Genomic DNA, 24,589 nt, shown 5'->3' on the forward strand with positions numbered 1-24,589 from the left:
AGTTGCTCAGCTGTTGGTAGGTTCCCAGTGAGTATCAGACCACTGTTCATGCTGGAAAGAGCAATCTCCAAGTGTTTGCAGCCAGCTTCAGCAATGATCTGGATACCAAGTGAAATAACCAAGTGGGGTGGGTTGACCTTAGCTGGACACCAGGTGCCCACCAAGCCGCTCTATCACCCCTCTCCTCCTCTGCTGGACAGGGGAGAGAAAATAGAGAGAGAAATAGAGAAAGGGTCAAGATGAGGACAGGGAGAGGTCATTCACCCATTACGGTCATGGGCAAAACAGACTCGATTTGGGGAAATTAGTTTAATTTGTTATCGATCCAATCAGCGTAGGGTAATGAGAAACAAAACCAAATCTTCAAATACCTTCCCCCCACCCCTCCCTTCTTCCCAGGCTCAACTTTACTCTCAATTTCTCTACCTCCTTCTCCTGAGTGACGCAGGGGGACGGGGAATGGGGGTTGTGGTCAGTTCATCACGCGTTGTCTCTGCCGCTCCTTCCTCCTCACATCCTTCCCCTGCTCCAGCGTGGGGTCCCTCCCAGGGGAGACGGTCCTCCACAAACTTCTCCCATGTGGGTCCTTCCCACGGGAAGTTCTTTATGAACTGCTCCAGCGTGGATCCTTTCTGCAGGGTGCAGTCCTTCACGAACAGGCTGCTCAGCGTGTGTCCCCCACGAAGTCACAGGTCCTGCCAGGAGCCTGCTCCAGCACAGGGAGCACAGAGTCACAGCCTCCTTTGGGCATCCACCTGCTCTGGTGTTGGGTCCTCCATGGGCTGCAGGTGGATATCTGTTCCACCATGTACCATCATGGGCTGCAGGGCAAGAGCCTGCCTCACCATGGTCTTCACCACAGGCTGCAGGGAAATCTCTGCTCCAGCACCTGGAGCACCTTCTCCCCCTCCTTCTTCACTGACCTTGGTGCAGAGTTGTTTCTGTCGTGTATTCTCACTCCTTCAGATGCAATTGCTGTTGCACAGCAACCTTTTTTCCCTTCTTAAGTATGTTCTCACAGAGGCATTACCACCATCACTGATGGGCTTGGCCTTGGCCAGCGGCAGGTCCATCTTGGAACTGGCTGGCATTGGCTTCATCAGACATGGGGGAAGCTTCTAGTAGCTTCTCACAGAAGCCACCTCTGTAGCCCTTCCCACTACCCAAACTTTGCCATGCAAACCCAATACACCAAGCTTCATTTTTAAGAGAGAGGGCTTTATATAAAATAAAAACCCCTCTGTCTTTGGGATATATGAAACTCCTGCCCACTTGGAGCAGAGGGAGAGGCTGTGAAGTTGGGGGCATTTTCAGGAGGGAGGGTTCCGTCATGTTTGCATGACAGGACAATCTGTCACCATCAGGCTTGTAGACATAGCTCAGCTTGAGCGAGATATGTGATGTGCCAGGTATGAACTTAGGTCTTTTAATTTCATGGTCTTGAGTGTAGTATCAGCTAGTAAAGTGAAGATCATGTTAGTGGGGGACTGACAGTTCTGCCTTATCAACCTCCGTTGTTTGTTTTACTGCCAAAGAAAACCAGCGCTGGTGTTTGACTGAAGGAAAGAAAGTTTGTGTTCTTGCCTTGCGGCCAGCTGTATTCCTGGGCTGGGCAGGTGACTAGGGATAGTGTCTTGTCAGTAGTGTTGTCTGGGTATGGCTGCTTCTGTGCAGTGACTAGAATATTTGTAAGACAACGTAATATAAGGTGCCTTATGCTGGGGCTTTTTGTTCAGTCTCCACTGGCTTCTGCTTTTTTACGGTTGGATTGAGAGCACCAAGGGAAGGGACAGCACGGTGCTTGTTCTAATACAAGAGCCGTAGTTTTGCCACGAAGCAAAAGTGTTAATATAGGATACTGTGTGCATAAGAGACCAAGCAATGTCATGATTCTTGCACCCAGAAGAGGAGGAAACACGACTCTAGTGTTTTATGGCTTTTCATAGCCAGTATGAGAGTGGCTACAGCATCACTGCAGTTACTAAAAGGAGACTAAGCCATGATCTTGTGCTGTCAACCCTACTTATGTATTTCACTATGTTTCACTTGCATTCAGTAACAGTATGAAAAATCTGGTGCTCCAAATGGAAACTTTCTTTGCCTGTATGTTAAAATATCTTTGCACGGCTTTTGTCTGGTCTCTCTTTCTTCCCCCTCCTCCACCCCTACTCTTTTAGTCACCACAGACATAAGTTTCAGAGTGGAGTTTTGTTCTTGTCTTTCTTACCGTTCATTTTGCGTTTGTTTTTTGTTTTCTTCTTTTCTATTGTTTTAGTATTCCTTTCTAAAAGAAAAAAAAAAGTGTTTTCTTTAGATGATTCCTTCTTACAATTTTCTTCACATCTTGCATGTCTCACTTCTAATTACATGAAGGATATTTTTCCCTCTTATTCTTCATGTCAAGAAGAGGACTGGTGTTTTTTAGTTCACCTGTGTATACCCGTAAATTTGTTAGCAACATGTTGACAAAAGCTAGTTGTATTCTGTTTTTCTGGTATTGCCATTTCTCCCATGTTTACCCTTTCCTCTTACAATATTTTTCTAACTTATGTAAGAATTCCAGCTCAGGTTGATGTTTTAGTACCTCATATTTTGTGTAAGATTTCTTTCTTATAAAGTTTAAAAAATCCATCTCAAAAATTCCTCATTACCTCTGTCTTTCTCATCACTGTATTTTGTCCAATTCTTTACCCTAATATTTACCACAAAATGAATGTTCCCAATAAATCCAATGTATTGAGTTTATTATCACTTATTTGGGATTTGCTGAGCTTGGAATTAGAATGGATATTGATTCTGCCATACTCAGAATTTTCAATCCTTACATTTTGCCTCTCCTCCCTCCCTCCCTTTACTTCGTTCTCTAAAAAGTCATTTGAATTAAAATTCATCAGAGACAAGATTTTGGAACAAAACTACTTCACTTGAAATGAAGATAAAACTAACATTTGTGTTTCAATGAGAAAATGCTAAAATTTCCCTCTAGATTTTTGTTTTCTGTATTTCATGACTCTGCCTCTGCCTGAACAATGAAAAGAAGCTTGGCAATGTGAACCGGCAGTGGATTTCTCTAAGGTATTTGATTGCACAGTCACTGCAATGAGTACATGAGTACAGTCTGAGTCAAGCTTTGGTAGGAGTTGATTTTTACAGTAGCTAAATGTTGGCTCAGCTGCCACCTAACTTGCATGAACTCTAGTACCTGTCAAACACAATATTTACTTTTTTGCTGTGTCTTACTTTTCAGTGTCATAAATCTTGTTTTTCCCTTTTTTTTTTTCTAATCAAACTAAGATGCCTTTTCAGTAATTAGAATATATTTTTTCATAGAACTTCTGGGATATTTCAGAGTCTGATTTTTGTCTGGTTACATTGTTAGGAGTCTGGCAGGATAACATGGAGGTAAAGCAGAGATCCACTTGGTTTGTTAACAAATTTTTGAATATTGATACTGGATTGTCAGAGCTTGACAACTTTTGTATAAAATCTGCATTTTGAAATTACAGCCATTTTGCCAACCTTGAGCTCGTGAAGATGTATTGAAAAAGGACTCTGTCAGGATTGCATGGCTGATGGGGATCTAGAGGTATTGGAGTAGGTTTTGCTCAGTATTCAGAGGCAGCCACAAGATTTTAATCATATTGCTCTGATTGCACTTCATAGTTATGACATTTATTCGTACTTGAGGCAGCTTGTGCAGCTGTCACCCAGGTGTCCTTGTGTGGTGGTCTGTCTTGTGATGAAGACGTACCTGGTGCCAGCATCGTACATGGGCTTCCAGAGGTTGCTGAGGCACAGCGAGCCTGCAGTTGTGGGTAGCAGGAGGGCACCGCCACTGAGATTCTTCACCAGATCTTATCTGTACCTTTTAATTTTTGAGATCTCTTTCTATCCGTTTGCTCAGCGACACAGAAGCCTCCTCTGGCAAATAAAGTAAATGATAAAATTAAAGAGAAACTGCCTAAAGATTTATTTACTCTGTGAAAATCCCGTGTGGTGATTGGCTGCATAAGCCTGAGCGATAAGCTGGAGAAGAGAAAAAAGCAAACCTGCAGCTGTTTGGGATTAATGAACGCGTAACACAAACAGCATCTTCATGAAAACAAATGAGCTTTAAAAAAAGCATTGACTACAAAATTCATGTGTGTTAATAAAATGAAGAAGCAGGAGTAAGATTTGTGTTTCATAAGAGCATAAAAAAGCATTCAACCTGGAAAGAGTATATGTGATGTTGTGTGTTGTTTAGTCAGGATTGTTAGCTAGCACTAAGCTGTGCTATCAGTTGAAGCACAAGCTTTTCATCTCTGGAAGCTTGAATTATTCTTAATATTTTTCAAAATCTAAATTGGGTCATAAATGTTTTGGCAATTTCAGATTAGCAGTGTAGGGGGAGGAGGGCATTATAAAACACGCCATGTGATAGAACAGTTGAGTGCACTGATTACTAGTCTGCGCAAGTAGATAGAGCCAAGTGGGAGGGCGCCTTCCCATCAGGAATGAGGGGTGCTGGCTCTGCTGTAAGAGTAAAATTCTGCACAGTGCCTGCCCGTGCCATGCATGACTAGCTGATTATCTCAGCCCTTCATGAAGCCCTGTATTCCCTCAGCAGATATTTTAAAACCATCAGCTAGTCAAGGATAAGCCCTGTTCACTAACAAAGGCTTGACAGTCTAACAGAACTGGAAAATATCTCCTAAATAATTCCTGAGAAAATCTAGAAAATGTAAATGTCCTTGTTGAAGGCCACCGTGCTAAAGGGAAGGGAGAATGTGGGAGAAAAACACAGATTAAGCATGAGAGAAAATGACCAGAAAAAGAATGAAAGGATTGTTCAGTGCCTGTATTTTAGCTCAGGAACACATTACATCAGAATATTGAGATACAAAGGAAAAAAACATACACACCTGAAACAGACATGATGCAAGAAACCAGGCTGCTTACCTTGCGCGTTTAGTTAGCACATACTCTATCTCAGGAGATGAGGTGGACTAAATAAGCTAAATAAAAAGCCTAGCACAGAAAAATAACTATCCTGTCCCCCCTAAAAAAAACCATAAAAGTAATGATCATCTTTAATGCTAGTCTGTTTTCTCTCAAACATCATCCAGTGTTTTTGTATTATAACTTACAGAAAAATATCAACAAGCATCACAGTCATCGTGAACAATATTTTTAAGACTTCTCTTGGTATTAAGTACATCTCGTTAAGTTAACTTGCATTCTTCTGTCATGCCTGTAGCAGCTGAAACAAACGATTTCATGAAAATGTAACAATAAGGCCATTTTGCATTTATGTATTATCGTGCAATCTTTTATTGCCCATTCACATTCGGATTTTTTTCAGTGTATCCTCTTACCCATTCAAACTGCTGTTTACTTCTTCTGGACAAAGAAATACTCATTTTCTCTTACTTTTCCCCCTCTATACTGTTGTAGTGTGTGCATGATTTGTAAACATTTAGCTGCAAAACTTTTCTAAATTGTGAGGTCATGCTATGATTGTTCCTAGGCAAATGATGAACCGAAGATCAGAGTGGCTATATTTTAAAGTCTTTGCTCATTTTGGATACTCACCCTGAAAAAAAAATCAGATCTGTCTTTTAATGAATATTTAACATTCTATTCCCCTATACACATGGCTACAACAGTGACTGATTTGAGCGTGTGACGTTTTTAACCCTAGAGCTTTTACATATGCTGCACAACAGGTATGACTGCACAACCAAATTGTGTAGATAAACAATGTTAAGGCATGCACTTCCACTTGGTGTTTTTCAAGCTATTTTCTCACACCACAAAGATGTTAATATTCTGGACCCCTTGATCCAGTGCTGTTTCTGGAGGGATGTTGCCTCATGGCATATATGAGCCTTGTAGAATTTGGCCTGTTTCATTTGCTTCTGTCCGTTTTTTTTTAGTTTTGTTCTCTGTGGAAACCTGTATAATTATTTGGTTAGTGTTGTTGCCTCTTACTTTTTCCTAAACTACCTGCTTGCTCTTGCCTACTTTTGTTATATCCATATCCCTCTGTTCCTGCTTGTCCCTCTAGTCTAGTGTTCCACATGCACAGCTTTTCTCTCTCTCTCTCTCACTTTACTGAAGAGCAAGAAGAGATGTGTGATTGTAATGAGCGAGCTTTGTACATTATTATGTTTTTTCCTACAGCCCGAATAAAGTCTTCGCAGGGAAAGAACCACTCAGTTTCCGCAGTAGGAAGTGATGGAGAATCCTCACCGCAGGATGACCTGGAACAGTGACCATGCCCCAAGCTAGAACTGTTAGACCTACCTGAGTACCACCAAGTATTCAAAGAACCCAGCATCTGCTAAATTTCAGCTGATCTTTTTTGAACAGTGGTGAAATGTGATTTTTGAAAAGCAAAAGTACTTCATTAAATCTGGGAGAGTTTTCAAAGAGTGGGATTAGAAATGTTAGAATAGGAATGTCCAACACGTTAAACTCTTGAGCATTTCCAGTCTGGCTCTGCTACCAGGACAGCTGGATATACAGCAGACGGTTTGGTCAGTTCAGATCTGTAGGTGTGGAAGCCATGGTGCCGCGATGATTGCTTAAGGCTGATGTTGCCAGATGATGTGGGATCCCATCTGTAAACCCAACTCTGTTTAGCTGTGGCTCTTACAGAATGGGGGTGTCTCTGGTGAGTTTTTTCCTGTCCAACCCATGCACATCATGTCTCAGGTGTGTAATATTTATTGCGTGGTTCTGAGCTACGTGAAGATTTAGGGCTACTGCTCAAGAGGATAGAAAGGTTGGCCAGGCTGGTGCTAAGCCAACTGCTAAAATTGGCTGAAATGTTTTTGAGATTGAGCATACGATGGGTGACTTTCCCATAACTGTGCTTCGGAAAACAGCTGAATTGGTTCAGCTACAGCTTTCAGAGTAGAGGAACGTGGAAAATCTCAGCTTGAAGTGTTCTCTTTAGCAAACATAAAAATAAGTAAACTTGGAGCTTACCACCCAGGACTCAAGTAACAGTTTTAACCTTCTCTAAAATGGTTGTGGCTTCTGTTACTATTATTATTCATTACCAAAATAGCTGTACTATTTTTTTTCATTGTTTAGACTCAGTGATACAGTAGTTCACTTATTGCGAGCATTTAACTGTACGTTGTTTTGCTACACATGGTGCATTGTGCTGCTCAAAAATACTGCAGAAAAGGGGGATGCTTGATATTGATTTGGTGTGTAATGCCTTCTTAATTGGACTGTGATTAAATTTAATAATCTCAGAAGTCATTCTAATGTGTCAAGGTTTTCTTGAAAGTATGGGAAATAAAGGAGCTTTTTCACCTCCTGGGATATATGATCTTTAATTAAGTTCTTGTCTTTCTGGAAAATGAAGTCAGAGAGAAGTAATATCATACGTGCTCAAAATGCTTACTGGTTTAATAGATCAAATGGTGAAATAGTGTTTTACTTTAGTACAGACAAGCTCTTGAGCTCTTGCAGCGTGTTTAGTGTTCTTTCCTAGCTGCTCCATATAATAATGCGATGCAGGGTGATTACTGAAGTTTTTATCTGGTAGATTACCCTGTTAACCTGGCACTCCAGTAAATTGTCATGTTCTAGCAAAAAGGCAGGACATTATGCAAAAGAGCACTTCAGCACACATATCTGTTCAGCACACAAGCACATTGTGGTTTTCATTTTATTTTGCTATTTTGTAGGATTGCATTGATGTGGGTTGGTGGGAAGGAGAACTCAATGGCAGACGAGGTGTGTTTCCAGATAATTTTGTCAAGCTTCTTCCTTCTGATTTTGAAAAAGAGGTAAGCAATGTTGTTTCGTTTTCGCTTTAGAATACAGAATGAAAGTGGAGTTGAAAGAACTTCTCTTTCAGATACTCTATTTTGACAAAGTTTTATTTCTAACTAAATAACAAACAGACATTAAAGATAACAAATTTCTGGGTTATAAAGCCTCTGTGAAGAGAACATGTGGCACTCAAAGTCATATTATGGAGTTTCTCTAAAGGGTTTGATTGACCTATCAAGTCAGTCCACCTCCACTATGTTGCTCTGAAAGCCCTCTGTCCTGCGTCCTAAGCTTGAGAGAGAGGAACTGGAGGTCCCAGGGTGATTTGCTGAGTCAGGTGATACAAAGATGACCAGAATTGGTAACTTTTCTCCATTGTTTTTGTGGTGGAATATGAAAAGTTAGTACCACCTGCATCCTGATTGCCAGCAGTGAAGCACTCTTCCAGAGTGAAAAGGGTGAAATTTTAACTTTGAGATTTGAATGACGTAAGTGAGCTTCTGGTATCTCAGAGACATATTTCTTTACTTCTCTCAGAATTATTAAAAAAGAAGGTATACAATCTATGCGAAGCTTTTTCAGCTTCTATTTATTTGAGAGAGATGACATTGTTATTTGCCAAACAATATTTAGAAATCCTGCAGCTTCCTGGAAGAAAGTAATGGATTACTTCCCCCGAAAGTCCATTCCATTTTTAGGAACCTTTTCAGTCATCAGTGGGATATTATGAAGTTGCAATCAGGCTTTTGATGAGTATTTCACAGTGACAGTGTAAGCCTTCTGTGATAAAACTGAGACTTACTGACACTGAGCTTCTATCTTTCGTAATAAAATTGGCTGCCAGGGGCAAAAATTAAATAACTTGGAAAGCCTAATAAAAGAACTATTAAACAACTCCCAGAAGCTAACACGATAATTATTGAAGGTAGAAGAGCAGCAAAAACTGTGGGAGATGCAATTCCATAGCAGAGTGGATATCCTGGCTTTAGGCCTAGTAATAAAAGAAGGTGATTTCCAGAAGAAGCAGAAATCATAAACCTTAAGACATAGTGAGCCTATTATAGAAGAAAAGATCTTTACTCTCTTTACTGTTATCCACTTTTTTTGTGGTGAAATTTCTTCAGTCTCTTTGAACTCATAAATTATATATCTTTAGGTGTTTTTTTCTTCAGAGTATGATGAATATGACTTGTGGAATAAATTAAATATTCAGACACCTAGAAATTGCAGCTAGGTTGCTGTAAATGTGGAGAATAAAATTATGTTAATTTTTAAAATGACACAAATCTGGCCACATGAGTAAGTAACTGGCAGGACTATGGACTGTCTGTCTTTGCTTGAATCAGTACTAAGAGGGAAGGAAATGAACACTTTTCCAGTGGTTTTGTCAGGTATTTTCTGATGTGATCCAGAAACCTTGGATTCCATCCCATGGTCTGAAAGTATTTGTTGCAGTAGTTCTTCTGCTTGTTGAACAAAAGCTTGGGATCTTTTCCCGTCCCCAATTTTCCAGTCCTTATTCTTTTCCACACATGTCTATGTGTCCCAGGCCTTTTCTGTTCACTGCCTAGTCCCAGTCTCCACCTCTCAAGTGGTCTCAATTACAGGCTTTTCCCTTGAGCTCACTACCTGAGTCTAAAGCACCATCTGGATTTACTTCCTATCCCTACACCCAATTTCTTTATCCAGGTTGTTTTCCTCTCCCCCTTCACTCTTTGTCCCTGCTCTGTAGTTTTGTTCTCTTCTTGTCCAGCCAATCCTTGTTTCCTTTCTGTGGACTTCACTTCTACTCTGTCTCCATCACCTTCTCAGTTATCTCGCTCAGCCACAGACCCTTGTAATTCCTCCTTGCTTCTCCATGTTTACCTCAGCAGCCTTAAGGCTCCTTCACTCTGCCTCCTTTCTGATCTTTGTCTGCCTTTTTGAAACAATATATTTCCCTCATCAGCCTCCAGTTAAAGCAACTTTGTCTAACGAACCACAGGATCGTTTCTCCTTTGTGTTTATCTACATTAGTGTTTTAGTTTTAATCAGGAGTGGGATTTGTAATGAATCTCTCACTTGTCCATCTGCACTTACTGTGCTTTGGTTTGCCTCAAAGACAAGTCTCATGGGATATGAACTAGACTCCTTTCAGATGAGAACTAAGCCAAAAGATGTGCTAAAGGAGTGCACCTCATATATTGCAGATGCTGACCTATGGACAGTCAATGGGATCAGGCTCACACCACTCCAGAATAAAACCCCAAATGTGTATGTTTTTGTAGTTGTGCTGTTGAATTCTCAACACCAACTATTTCACTCTGCAGCCATTATCAACCAAACCCTCAATTGCCATCACAAGACATTCATTGTGCCTGTCTTCTTTCCTTTCCACATTTTTCTGCACTTTTCTGCATTTAGACCTTGAACCACGTTGCCTAAATTCTTGACAAAGTGTCTCTGAGAGTATAAGGGACTCATTGTTTGTGGACAATGGCCCACAGCGGGCAGGCTAGAGAAGATCATTCTGAACTCCTGAGATCTTGGCTACAGCTTACTCAGGTTGATGACAGGAGGTGACCTGGTTAGGATAAGGTGGTAAGAGAAACCTGATGCTTGCAGGATGGCAACTTCAGAGATTTAAGCTGGTAGGCTTACTCAGTCTGTGCAAAACTGGTAATTTTTGTTTTTCTCCAGAGGTGAATACACTTGCTAGATTTGAGAGAGAACCCCAAGGAAGGGTGAGTGGCAATGCCTCAGCCTTCACAGCAAACCTGCTCCCTGTCAACATTCAGACCAAGACTTGAGAGTTCTAGGGCAGAGGCTGAAGTAATGACTGCAAGCGAGCAAAACAATTGACCTTTCTTGAAAGTAGGTGAGCCATTTGGCAGATATATAGGAAATAATAGGGGGGAAAAAACCAACATGAGTTTGGTAGAAAATATCAACCTAAATGGTTGGTTGAAGTTTAGCAAAGTTATGCGTATCTGGAAACAACATCTATAGGTAGTTCCACAAGACAATATACAGTGTTGCATAGCCAGCAACGTAGTGACAGGGATTGTGATCAATCTGTAGCAAAGGAAATAAGGTTCTTCTCAGAAAAAAGGATGCACATATGAAGAAAACAATTATTAATTTTTACTTAGGCTTTATTCTCAGCAATTTTGATTATTTTTTTTTTTAAGAGTGAGAGTTAAATTATGTCATTTGATCTGGCATGGCGCTCCATTTGTTTTTGTATTCATTCCAAGATATATATGGTGAATGCCAGTATGGTGTGTGTGTGGGTACATACACATCAGTGCAAAAGAAAAGCCACTCCTCCTGTAGCCTGCAGGTGAAAAGAAATGGTTCTGTTGTGGATTTAGTGGTCATGTTTCTTAGCCCATACCATTACAGATCTATTAGGAAAATGGTCATAACAGAAGGCAAAAGTAAAAAGTACAGATTGGTGGGAATAATGTATTTCATTTCACCAAACATCTAAAACTCTGATAAACTGTCTTTCACAACTGGAGCTGTAATTGTGTCATAGTGAGTGAATAAAATGTAACCTTTACAGCATTTCCTGTGTTCTGCGTTTTTGCCCCATTTATGAGTACAAAAAAACCCCTACTTCAGGTTTTGCCACATCTATCCGGGGGGGTGTTTGTGTTTGTTTTTTTCCAAAATGGATTTGAATATTTACAAGATTAAATTTTAAATAAATAGGTTTCTTCAGTAAACCAAAGATCATGTATTTCTTTAATCTTAAGGCACATAAACTGGACTTTTATTTTCCCCTCAGCAGGACATTTCAATTGCAAAAGTAGAAAAATGTCATTTTATTTGTCAGTGCTATTTTCTCTCTTCAAATTCATTTTAATGAAGTTATTTCAGGTGAAGTATGTGACAGATCTGTAGTCTCAAGTCTTGTGATTATTAATGTTAAGCAATGTATGATTAACTCCAGCCTTTGCGTGAATGAGATTTACAGGCATTTTGAAGCAATTTGTTTTCTTCTGGTATTAAATTTTAGAGACCGAAGAAACCACCACCTCCATCAGCTCCTGTCATAAAACAAGGATCAGGTAAGGTGCAGCTGATATTGTACAGCACATATCAGTCTAAATTGAGTGTATTCAAATTTATGTAGAATTCATCTGTATCAAAATTGATAAGAAGGTGTCTAGACAACAACTAATAAATCAGAATCAAATTGCAAAAAGATGGTAATCCTGAAAGACTCTGGTGTGCTCTTTAAATGTAATACAGGCAACCATCTGAACAATTTTAAAATTATGTATTTTGCCCATTAAACCTGTTAATTTAGAGTGTGTGTGATACTTCAGTTTTTAAAAGTTCTGCAGTTCCATTCCTTGACTGAAGTTGATTGTGCACATGTCTTTGCAGTGTAGACCAAATATGTTGGAGTCTCATAATACCTGCAGGAGGAAACTGCATTCACTTTACACCTTCAGATCTGATTTATTCTAGAGATAGAGCTTTTTTGCATATCTATAAGGTAGCGTCAGATAACTTGGCTGTAATACAGTGGCCCCATCTGAGTTGTAATCTAAATCTTAGAGATCTGCATGAATGCTGGAGCTCTCTCGCTGTCTCCAGGTTCTGTGCCATAGTTAGATTCTTGATTTTGAATACTTTATAGCCATAAGTATAAAGCTAAATGGAGTTACCCTGAATCTGGTTATGTAGATAATGGTGTTACAAGTGTATTAAGAGGCTGATTATGTTTTCCAAACGGATAAGTGCTAGCAAAGCTGGTTTTGGAATATGTTAGACTGAATTGTGTATAAATACGGAGAACTGAAACCACTTTTATTTGTAGTTTTAAAGTGAACTCTCAATACAAATTTTCAAAAGTGCCCGCATGATTTATTTTTTCCATGAAATTTAAAAACAGTTGTGAAGTATCTATGCACTCGATGGTTCTAACCTCAGAAACCAAATTCCTGTTCCATTCATGTAAAATCACAAATCACGAGGCAAGAGATGCTCTCAGAGTTTTCATTTGTATTGCAGTTGTGGTGGAAACATAACTATGGCTGGAATTCTTTACTCTCTTAAATCCAGTTGGTTTGTTAAATTTCTGCAGCAGCACTCCCGCTTCCCCACTGCTGGCACACATTAAAAAAAAAAAAAAAAGAATGTGTCCAATCTAGCCAGATTATTTTTCTTGTCGCTGTGGTCTTTTCCAGCTTCCAGTGCTTTAAAAAGTAAATTTCCCTCTCCTACAGTCTTGATCTATTAATAGAACAAGTTACACCACTGTACTATTTAATGTGAATCAATAGGCTATAATTTAACTAGTTTGAATTTGTCAAGCAGTTATTTGAGTACAGAATCATGACTAAATATTTGGTTTGCTTATGGACACCCGTGGTTTATTCTTCACTCTGTCTTGAGACTCCTAAAAACATAGATTTGAGATCAGTGAGTAACAGTGTCCAGAGAGAACAGTATAACTTTGCCATCTAGTGGTGGTTGCATACTAAAGATGTCTTAGTGACTGCCTGACACGTTTTGGAAAGGCTCTATAAAACGTTATGTTTCTTTCAATTTCTACTCCTATAATTAAAGAATAATACTTTTAATAAGTTTGTACCTGTTTGCATCCAACGCATTAGCCATGTCACCATAGCAGGATAACGTGCCTATTTTCAGAAGGGAAAATGGATGCATAAAGGATGCAGACAATTTGATTAAGGCCATCTAAGTCTGTGGCAAAGCCAAGGCTATTGCTGTTCTTTGTTTTCATACTCAGTCTTTGACAAGTCCTGGCTGATTATGCACAAGTTTCTTCTGATATGTATTTAGAGGTGAAAATCATCCTATGTTTATTATCATCCTGACATCCTCTGCTTTGTCAAATTATCACTTTACGAAGATAACACTGTATTTTACCACATCCCTATGTCAGACCTTACTGTTGATGGTAGGTAACAATTTCCAGTAATGCTTCTGCATATTTAACCCATCATAGTGTGATGAATAAATTGAGAACTGTCAGTTGCAGCCTAAATAATTAAACATCAGTATCTTCTGATGCAGAGCATAAAATCATAGCAAAGAATTAGAATTGGTCTTTGTAGTACAAGCGGCACATATGTAAAGAGGATGTCTAGTTTGTATGATACTATAGCTGGAAGTTTGGCTGTATTTGCAAATTCTGCACAGTAGTAGACTGCCAGTGCCATCTGTGCCGGGCTACTTTACAAAGTGAGGTGAAAACTGGAGAACCAAAGTTAGGAGCACGAGTCCCTTACATAGTCATTGAAAAGCAGTAGGCATTTCACTGGGTAGCTGGGATAAGCTGCGTTCAGACTGGCAGGTGGGAATACTCTCTGGGACCTGGTTTGGAGTTCACCAGAGCTTCCTTGCAGGTGATCTTCTCCTGGCAGCTAAGGCAGGATCATGGTGCCTGCCTGGGTACTGGTTAGTTTGGGGGTCACAGCTCCTAAGTGTTTGTAGGCGCATTGTTTTAGACGTGGCCTGAGAGTGTCCCTCTGTGTGTTAATGATAACTGTTAATCTTACTGTAATTAGGTACATAGACTTGTGTCTCTTTTTCTTGAACACACTAGTATGTGCAAGATTATCAATATATTGACTTGTGCTTTACATAACTTGTGTTTAAAAAGGCTTTAACTGGTTTCTAGCAGCAGTTTCTCCTCTCAGAAGTGAAGTATTTTTCATAGAACCATAGAATCATTCAGGCTGGAAAAGACCCTTGAAATCATTGAATCCCACCATAAAATGGCAGTTCAGTATTATTTATTGACATGATGAGTGACACAAGTGTTGCTTGTCCAACAGCACAGTTATATAAAGAAACAATGGCCGGTGATCACTACTGATGAGCCGTTTGCATGATGAATACTGATTTCTAGGAACCAGCTGCAGAAGAGCGTTGCAACAGTACATTCAGAAAATGTAAATGTACTTGAGAACTGCATATAATAGAATAGATTGAAGCAAAAAATTGCCTTGTGTTCCCTGCCTTGCCTCCTCTGCTTTTCTTGGATGTCATCTACTGTAATTTTTATTGAAATACTAATAGCATTACCTAAAGCAGTTTTCAACACTACTAAGTTGAAATGGCATTAGCACCTAGTAGTTAGCCAAAGCAGCAAAGCCAATATCCAGTAAAGCATTTCTTATAATATGGGGATGAGAAGATTGCATCTTGCATGTGCCAGGAAATTTTTGCAAAATCTTCCCGTTGTTGGTGCCACAAGTTCCCATATTCCTTCTAGCAACAGCAGTCAGTATGTCAGGGTCTCTAGCACAGAGGCAGAAGAAGGCAGAGGCTTACACCTCCAGGCCAAAAGCTGTCAATTAAAATAGTCATGCAGAATACGGTCAGTACTACTATTCTCATCCTCCTAATATGTGGAAGTGAACAGCTAGTACTGCAGGTGAAAAAGAGGGGGGGGTTAACTGAATGTAAAATAAGCCCAGTATACTCATCTATATTAAGTATTCTCTTGGCAGAAATGCCCAATTAATTGATTTATTCCTGATGATTCTCTGCACTATTGAATTGGTCTTGAGTTAAGTATGTCTACAGTGATAAAGGATCTGTCCACATTTAAAAATCTGTGGCTATTGAATTTTTATTTTTTTCACAGAATGGTCTGAAAGTGCCTGTTCTTTTGAGGTGCATGCTTTGGAAACTGGGAACTTGACTGTGAAAACATAAACATCCAATTGCGTTTTTGTCACATGGTCTAAACAAATACTTGAAACTAGATTTATGTTCAGTTTTAGCAAGACATTTTCAAATTGGAGAATGTAAAAAGCCTAAGAAATTGCAGAATTAAATCTTACATGGCTGTATATGCTGGTTTGTTGGCTTGTTCAAAATTCCAAATTTACCTTTGACAGGTACCACAGATCGAAAGCTTGAAATCAAAAAGGTACCTCCGGAAAGGCCAGAATGTCTTCCTAATCGAACAGAAGAAAAAGGTATGAAATGTGCTTTCCTGCCTGCTCTCTGCAGAGAGACAGGGGAAATGGAACAAACGTGCATCCTCATTTCTCAGTCCCTGTTTTCGTTAAGTATATTATTTGGATCTTTATTTCCCACTGTGATAGATGTGTGATGATATGCATTTTGGGAAGGATCTCTGGGTTGCTTTTGGGCTAAATTCAGGGTATTCAATTGTACCAATCCAGAGCTGTTAAGTACTTGCAGCCTCAACTGAAGTCAAGGGGAGATATGCTCTCAATACACAAAATGCTGTCTAAAGCTCTGTGCTCAATAAAACCCAGGTCCTTGATCAAGTAAGCTACTGCAGATTAGTGTGTGCTTTCTTCTTAACATCTATGTGTCTTGGTTCTCTAGTTAAAAGCAGGGTTGGTGGTTTTCCTGTACCACAGAGGGGGTTTGTGAAGGCATAGTCATTAATGCTTATGAATCACCCCATTATCATAGTCACAAAAGTCATAGGCAAGCCTATGAAGAAATGAAAAAATTCTGTCTTCAAAGCCAGGTTTGAACACTGCAAGAAATGAGGCACAGTACCACACAGAGCAGTGACAAGCATATTAAACCTTTAATGGTTTCATTGTGTTCATTGTGCATTCTGAATAGTTTGGGGGAAATAGTTACATTGATTGTCTAATTGAAGATGGTGTCAAGTTCCATACGTGTAAGTGGACTATTAGGTTGTAGAGACAAGTTTGTTTATGGGATTTCTTAACTTTTAAGTATTCAAACTTGCAGTCTTTTAAAAGGCACGTGTATGCACATGACTAACTGTATAATAGGTAGTTATAATTTAGTGCCAGATCATTCAGACTTTGCAGCAAGATCTGTTTCTGGATAGATGTCTTAGCAATCTGACAGGTGTTTTTGCACTTTTGTCTACGTATGTTTACTTCTGGTTATGCGCTCTACTTGTTATGGTTATCTTAGCAATAAAACCCTTTGCTTTCCATTTTTGGATTTACAAAGCCAACTGTCAAAACGGTGGAGGAAGTTTAAATATGTTACTGTCCCAGGGTATAAATATCTGTAACTTTTCTAAACATTGAAGAGGCCATAGGAGCCGTGCCTGCATTTCTGGAGTACTGGGGAGTGGCAGGAATTGTTCAGTGTGGTGTGGCAGCAGGGGTGGCACAGGAATGTTCTTTACGCCGTGTATTGGTACACTGCCTAGCCTGTCCCTCATGCATAGTTTAGATTTTTGGACACAGATGCAGTATAAATTGCCATAGGAGTATGTGTGCAAAAATTACACAATACGCTGGAAAAGCTTCAATGCTACAGAGGACCTGATGATTGCACCAGCTGAAAGTGTATATTAAAAGGGTATATGCCTGAAAACAACAGTCACTTACTGGATTATTCCAAATCTAATGTGGATTGTGTTTCTGGTGATTTGTTCCATGATCCTCTCAGACTGAAACTTAGAACCCGTTAAGCAATGCCCTGTAACATTCCGAATACCTCTTACGTATATACAGAGGTGTAGTATTCAAGACAGTGTTGTCAAGGGAAGTGGAGTGTCAGAGTAGTTGGATACAGAGAGCCAAACTTTGATCCTTTTGAGAGTTTTTTCCTTTCTTTAAGAAGAATCAGATTTCCTATGGTGTGGCACACATGTTTACATGATTGTTTTGTATTATGAATTTAGAGCATATTATTTACAAGAGTTATTCATGTGTATTTTACTTTACATACTCACAGGCACTGCATGTTTGACATTGAATATTAGTATGGTGGCACTTCCTAACTGTGCATCATCAGTTCTGCAAATGATTCAGTTTTTCACTGGCAAGCCAAAAAATTCAGCATATAAGTCTGTACTTAAAACCCTAAATAAAAGGTCTCATTTTTCCAAGGGGTTTTTGTCCTGCCAAACTGCTAAATTTTAAGCTTGTATTTTCACAGAATCACAGAATGGTCAGGGTTGGAAGGGACCTCTGGAGATCATCCAGTCCAACCCCCCTGCCAGTGCAGGGTCACCTACAGCAGTTGCACAGGACAGCGTCCAGGCAGGTTTTGAATGTCTCCAGAGTGGGAGACTCCACCACCTCTCTGGGCAGCCTGTGCCAGTGCTCTGCCACCCTCAAAGTAAAGAAGTTCCTCCTCATGTTAAGATGGAACTTCCTATATTCAAGTTTGTGCCCGTTACCTCTTGTCCTATCACTGGGCGCCACTGAAAAAAAGACTGTTCCCATCCCCCTGGCACCCTCCTTTTATGTATTTATAAGCATTAATAAGATCCTCCCTCAGTCGTCTTTTCTCTAGACTAAAAAGACCCACGTCCCTCAGCCTTTCCTCATAAGAGAAATGCCCCAGTTCCCCAATCATCTTTGCTGGACCCTCTCATTTAATTGTAGTTCACTTGAAACACACTTCTTTTTCCCCAGAAATGATATTTCTCTGTTTCTTCAAGACATGTTAAGAATATCCAGCATAATTATCTTTGTGACTGTCTAACTTAATATTGTTTCATATTAGAATTTTATTTAAGTTGTGCTCATGGAAAGTTGTTCCATACGGTATGTAATTTTTTGCCATTCTTATTTTTTACACTCAGAAATCAGTAAGATACTAAAATAAAAACCAGCATTCCCATTCAGACACTGCACACGCATTTCGGCCATGAGGAATTACAGGCAGAACAGTCAGGCAGGGCAAACAACTGATTTGTGGTAAACGTGTTATTTCAAATAGAGAATGATTTAGGACCAAAGTGGAAAGGAGATAAGCTTTTTCTTTGTATACAGTGTATCTACAGTTGAAGATTTCTTGTTTAATTGTAGACTTGTGAGTGCAAATGAATTCCACTTAAAAATATTTGTGTTCTTTTTTTTTCTGGTAATAATTGATTTAAAGAAAGATCAGAGAGAGAGCAAAAACAGTTAGACTTGCAGAAGCCTTCAGTTCCTGCTATACCTCCGAAGAAACCTCGGCCACCCAAAGCTAACTCTGTGAATAGACCTGGTACCTTGCCCCCGAGACGACCAGAAAGACCAGTTGTGCCTGTGACTCATACAAGGTATTGCTTTTCCTCTGTCCTGCAACATCATAGTTTCCACTGCGGAATATGTGGGAAATATCTGCATCAGTATGTTGCGCTGGTGTTGACTTTCTCAGTTTACCTCAAATTATTCTAGTTTAGCTGTGGCACTAAGTCAGCACAAAAGCTTGGATTGTACTGAGGAACAGCATTAGACAATGCACATTTCAAATACTGTCAGCTTGGCTTCAGTCTGTTTTCTTTGATCGTTTTAAATCAATTTTTAGCAAAATACATGTGCCTGCATAGAATGTTCTTTAAGCCGGTGCCACTGCAGAATACTGCTGTCAAGTATTTATAATCTAATGTTGGTTGTTATTCTATAGTTAAATAATGCTTTTTATCAGAGGTGGTTACAGCCTTTGAGGAGCACAGTGAAACTGGACTTGCCAACACAATTCCATTTAATCTCTGCTAGAGCTTGGAAAAGCAGAGGTTGCAGAAATTAAAGGCCTCGCCTGTAGTCCTAATCAAGTCTGGATGGCTACATTAGTCATCAGCACCTGTGTTGTGCACTGTAGACTTCCTTTACGCATAGTGGATAGAAATAGGTGAAAACCAGAAAAAAAGCAGTTGCCTAAAATGGGCAAGCTGCATGTCTTGCAGCTAGAATATAGGCATAGAAATAATTTTACTATTGTACTGTTAGAAAAATTGGCTGCCATTGAACTACTGGAGTTCAAGTATACTAATGGTGAATTAAATACCAGAAGGGACTATAGGGTAGAGTGGAATAAAATCGAAAACCTAGACATTGATTCCCCTCATTCCTCCACATACAGTCCATTAAACAAATGCGGTCAGTGTGAAATCTGAGACACATAAAATAAAAAAAGGGTGCCTGCCTTGTGCTGCCAGTTTCATCTTACTGAAGTGCTTTGGCTGTGCATCTCTGAGAACTTACACTTCTATCCAGGTGCTACTGCCACAGCTTCCTTTGGACTTCTTGGCTTTGAACGTGCTTGCCCTGTAGTTCCAAATTATAGTCCTCACCTGCTGGTCACTTGAACATACTTGGAAAAGCAAGAATTTGCTACGACCTCTAGATTTAGCCAAGTGATGTCTTCTTGGCAAGACCTATACATACCTCAGTGTTCTGTTCTCTGGCTAGGCATGCAGTGGGGTAGCTATTCTTTTGTTCTGTCCTTTGCCTGGAATAATTTAAACATATTATAAGTATTTTAAACATTTAGAGTTGTGGAGAGGTGTTTCATTGCTCTTCTGTTTTCCTTTTTTCTAAGTAAAAAATTGCATAAATCATGCATTTTTAAAGGTATTTCAGTTTTCATGTTAACAAAGTGAAAAAGCAGATATAAACAGTAACCCTGTTATGTTCTTAATTGTCCAAACTCTGCTATGTCTAGCACAGAGAAAAATGCTCTGTTCTTTTTATTCTAATACTATTATATTTGAACAAATTTTACTTGTAACTGTAGTTAGATTAAAACTTAGAAGGAAAGGTGATTTTTAAGGTGATGATGATGTATGTTGATGATCACAGTGCTAGCAGCTTCCCTATGCATTTCTTTATCAGCTAATTCAAATTAATTGATTTATCTTATATAGCTGTTCTGCCTGGTAGGCTCTGACTTGTAAGGGTGTCTTATAGGAAGCGGGCAGAAAGTTCACATAATGAAATAATCCGTGGAATAGACTTTGAATGACTTGAATAATTAAGAAATGTGAAACTTCAAGTGGAAGCAGTCACTTCAGTAAAGGTGTTTTGTTTTTAAATCGGTTCAGTTTAATAAGATAGTAAATATTTTTAAGACCCACTGGTATCCATTTCCAGAATCTGAAAAACCTAAAGCAATTTTTATTCAAAATTGAACCAGCAGAATTTTTGCTGACCTGTTGTGGTTCAACCCCTGTGGGCAGCTCAGCCCCACCCTGCCGCTCACTCACTCACTCCTGCACAGTGGGATGGGGGTGAGAATTGGAAGGGCAAAAGTGAGAAAACTCGTGGATTGAAATAAAGACAGTTAAATGGATAAAGCAAATATTGCATGTGCAAGCAAAGCAAAATAAGGAGTTCATTCTCTACTTCCCATCGGCAGGCAGGTGTTCAGCCATTCCCAGGAAAGCAGGCTCCATCACATGTAGCGGTGACTTGGGAAGACAAATGCCATAACTCCAAACGTTCCCCTCTTCCTCCTTCTTCCCCCAGCTTTTATTGCTGAGCATGAAGTTGTATGACATGGGATATCCCTTTGGTCACTTGGGGTCACCTGTCCTGCCTCTGTCCCTTCCCAGCTTCTTGTGCCCCCCCAGCATACTCACTGTTGGGTCAGCGTGAGAAACAGAGAATGGCTTGACGCTGTGTAAGCACTGGTTAGCAATAACCAAAACACCCGTTAACTCTATCCCAGCCAAAACCAGTATGTGATCCTAGGGGGAAAAATTGCTGTAGTTATAAAGTAACTGTCATGAGATTTCTGTGGCAGCTGCTGAGCAGAAGAGGGTTTTTTTCTGCTCTGAGTAAGTGGCTTGCATTTTATGCATCTCACTGACTTTTTGTGGTGATGACTGTTTTCCATTTAAATATACTCCTCCTTCCTGGGAGGCAGGTTAGGGCTTCAAGGGCAACAGGAGAGACAAAAACGATGTGGGCCTGAGAATAGCTGTCAATTTGCTCCAAAGGCTTCACAGCTTATTTAGACATACCTGTGATTATACCATTTACCGATGAGTCAATTCTCTGGAGTAGGCAAGCCATAAAGACCTACAGAAAGTGCAATTTTACGATCGGTCTAAACCAATCTGTGTCCATGCTGCTGCTAACAGGGGCAGGTTCCCTCTCCTGGCAGCCCATTCCCACAGCCTCCCTTATGTTAGCACCAGCATTTGTGCAGCCGTTCAGCCATATGGGTCAGGGAGTTGCTCCAGATGGCAATTAATCAGTTTGCAGGGGGATTTCTATTAGTGTGGGGTTTCTTTCAGGCTGATAATTTGTCTGATCAAGCTGAGAGCCTATCTGCATGGGCATGAGCGGAGGGAGTACTGTGACCAAGAAGGCATGCCTCCACTCCTTTCACAATAGTATGGATGTAGATTGGCATAATAAGCCTGTTGGTTCTTTTGACCATAGAGTTGGGGTTTTTTGTGAGGTCGATGTCATATATCTTGGTACCTTTTATAGTCAAATGGTAAATGTCGTGACTTTCAGTCCTAAATCGCACCATCCTAAGAATCTCCTCCAAAACCGTACTTGCACATTTCCTAGAGTGCTTCCAACTCACATGGTGCTCTCAGTTTTCTGGAAAATATATGTGTGCAAAACAGAGTACACAGTCAGATGCTCAGTGCCCTGTCAGCCAAGAACCTATGTTGTTTCTTATAGATTTACAAATATATAACAAATTTTTAAAAGAAAGTTAAAGACCAAAAGATAAGAAAACAAATGGATTAGGTAGATCACTGGGAGAATGCCCTTATTAATCATCTCACCAATTAATATATTTTTCTAGGAACGTGTTAAATTTCTTCTGTTTCCTTCATGGTGCAGACTGCCTGCCATATTGATAGCTGTGTAGGACTAGTTTGTTTTTCAGGTCATAAACTGGTTGTCTATCTTTCATAGGCTACTTGTCACCCTACCACAGTGTTTAACTGGATGTTTGTTCACCTAATCTGTGGCTTCCTCTGTTTTTTAACACAAATTTTCAGGCTCTATATCACAGCCTTCCTGAAGTCTGAAATAGGGTTTCCAGTCGCTTTGTGTTTTGCTCATAAACTGCTGCCATGAGTTGAGGTTCAGGCCATCTGTCATCGGCTTATGGCATCAAAAGCAGAGACAAATGAAAAAATCAACGAGACACAGGAGCTCGCTATGTATTTTCTGTCAGTGGCTAATTACTGCTGTTCATAGAAATGCACATCTGCCTGGGTTGTTTCATGGACAGATCTATATTTTTATCCATAATTTGGGTACCTTGTGTATATCATAAACGTTACAGTGCTACACTGAGAATAGTGATTGTGGAAAAACGGTGATATTTGTTAGTTGACCTGGTAATCATGGTAATTATTGCATTAATTGAACAGTTATTAGCACAGTAAATGTCACAGGGATTTGTCTGTGTGACTTGTGCAATGCCAAGCTACTCGCCTCCCACTGGCTCGTTTTTAAGTAATTGTTTCAATAGTCAGATTATTTTAGTAAACTTAAGTAGTTGTGGGATATAAAGTTCTACGAAGAAAGAATAATCATGTTGCTTATGTTGGAGCTCCTGTTTGGTTTAAAAATAGTTCCTCTGTATAAAGTATCACAACTCTTGACACTTGCCTATTCCAAAGACATTTTCAGACAGACTAGGTGATATTGTTTCTTTGGACCTGCAGAAGCAATATTTATAGCTTAATCTCATAAGCAGCATGCATAAATAAATAAAGATCTTCTTTAGGTGGAAGAGCTGCATTTATGAGTAAATACTAGGAACCACTGAAAGGCACAATGCTAACTGGAGGTTCTCTCCCTTTCTGCAGTATTCTAGATCACCCATCGGTATAGTTTATGGAAGCCAATTAATTAGAAACAGTCACAAATAAGATGCTGAAGGATGTCCCTTTGCCCTTATATTTCCTTCGTGTTGAGATGCTGTGAACATCTGAAGAATTATTCAGGACACTACAGTGTCTAAAATAGGCTTTTTTGACAGGTGTTAAGGAGAAACGAGATAAGGTTAATCCATACAGCATGTCTGCTTACTGGAGATTGCTCTCTCTGACATATTGCTATTACTCTGGTGCTACAAAGGAAGAATATTTTCCTCTCTCATTATTAATTGCAAGTTAACTATCAATTTACTGTAACCCACACAAAAACTCCAATAAAATATCTCCTCTTCTTGATCCAAATGTAGGAGTGATAGTCCGAAAGTGGAATTAGTGGGCAGTACAGTACCCGGCACTCTAGAGAAAGACTCCTCTGAAAGAAGCAACGACATCGGTAAGTTATAGTGCTTTTTATAGTTTCCCTAAGAAATGTATAGTGTAAATCTCTGCTTTTTAGTGACTTTGTTGTGATCCAAAAGGCAGATTGAGGATTTGGCAATGAATGTGAGTGCATTTATATCAAATTTTAACTGCAGGATTGAAGGATCATTTCTGCTTTACTTAAAAAAGTTTTGTTGGGGTTTTCTATTAAAAAAATAAATTTTAAAAGGAAATATGGAATGGTGAGCTAGGGCTTTTCTTATTTCTCTTTGAAAGTCTGAAACAAGTGAGAAGGCCAGTGATAATAAGTCATACTTATTTAACAGATGTAATATTAGTGCTGCCATATTTTTAATGCTGCAAAAGATTGTGGGCTTGGTGCAGTTAGTAATCTTTACAGTTTCCAATACAAAAGACTAGAGACCCGATTGAGGCCAATTTGAATAAATTTTGCTGCAAACACCAATTAAAAGCAGTCTAAATTTCTCTTGGAAATAATAAATTGTGTTCCTGCAACACAAACAGTTTAATCGGGAAATCACCTGGAAAGGAGTAATGGTAAGTTATTTTTCTGTCTTCTGTCACCCTCCTTCCTTCTCAAGTTGGCAGTGCAGGAGAGATGTTTGCCGGGGTGGGTGCTGCAGTAAGTGGCGCTTGGAAAGCAAGGTGCTCTGACTCTTGTCCCAGGGCCGTAAGCAAAAGCCGCGACAGCCATCTTCTACCTCTACTTAGAACTACGCCAGTGACAGCTGCTGCCGTCGCTCTCCTCCGCAGTCGCAGCTGTGCCGTGAGAGACCTGTTTTTATAAAAGGCAGAACCAGGGTACCCTGAATGTGTAAGCATTACTACCTTTCGCTGGCA

At 39.7% G+C, this 24,589-nt stretch overlaps 1 protein-coding gene across 1 annotated transcript in view; it reads left to right on the forward strand.

Moving 5' to 3' along the window:
• Positions 1 to 23,741, forward strand: part of LOC104294849 (SH3 domain-containing kinase-binding protein 1-like) — a gene marked incomplete at its 3' end in the record, with an annotated part of 200,492 nt that extends 176,751 nt beyond the window's left edge. Inside the window, exons 9-13 of the mRNA XM_009894511.1 lie at positions 7,689 to 7,790; positions 11,780 to 11,831; positions 15,648 to 15,728; positions 18,610 to 18,772; positions 23,656 to 23,741. Coding sequence (XP_009892813.1) covers positions 7,689 to 7,790; positions 11,780 to 11,831; positions 15,648 to 15,728; positions 18,610 to 18,772; positions 23,656 to 23,741 — 484 coding nt within the window. The remainder of the gene's footprint in view (positions 1 to 7,688; positions 7,791 to 11,779; positions 11,832 to 15,647; positions 15,729 to 18,609; positions 18,773 to 23,655) is intronic.
• Positions 23,742 to 24,589: the final 848 nt, after the last annotated feature.

The sequence above is a fragment of the Charadrius vociferus genome, unplaced genomic scaffold (genome assembly GCF_000708025.1).
Source record: "Charadrius vociferus isolate BGI_N301 unplaced genomic scaffold, ASM70802v2 scaffold770, whole genome shotgun sequence".
NCBI lineage: Eukaryota > Metazoa > Chordata > Aves > Charadriiformes > Charadriidae > Charadrius > Charadrius vociferus.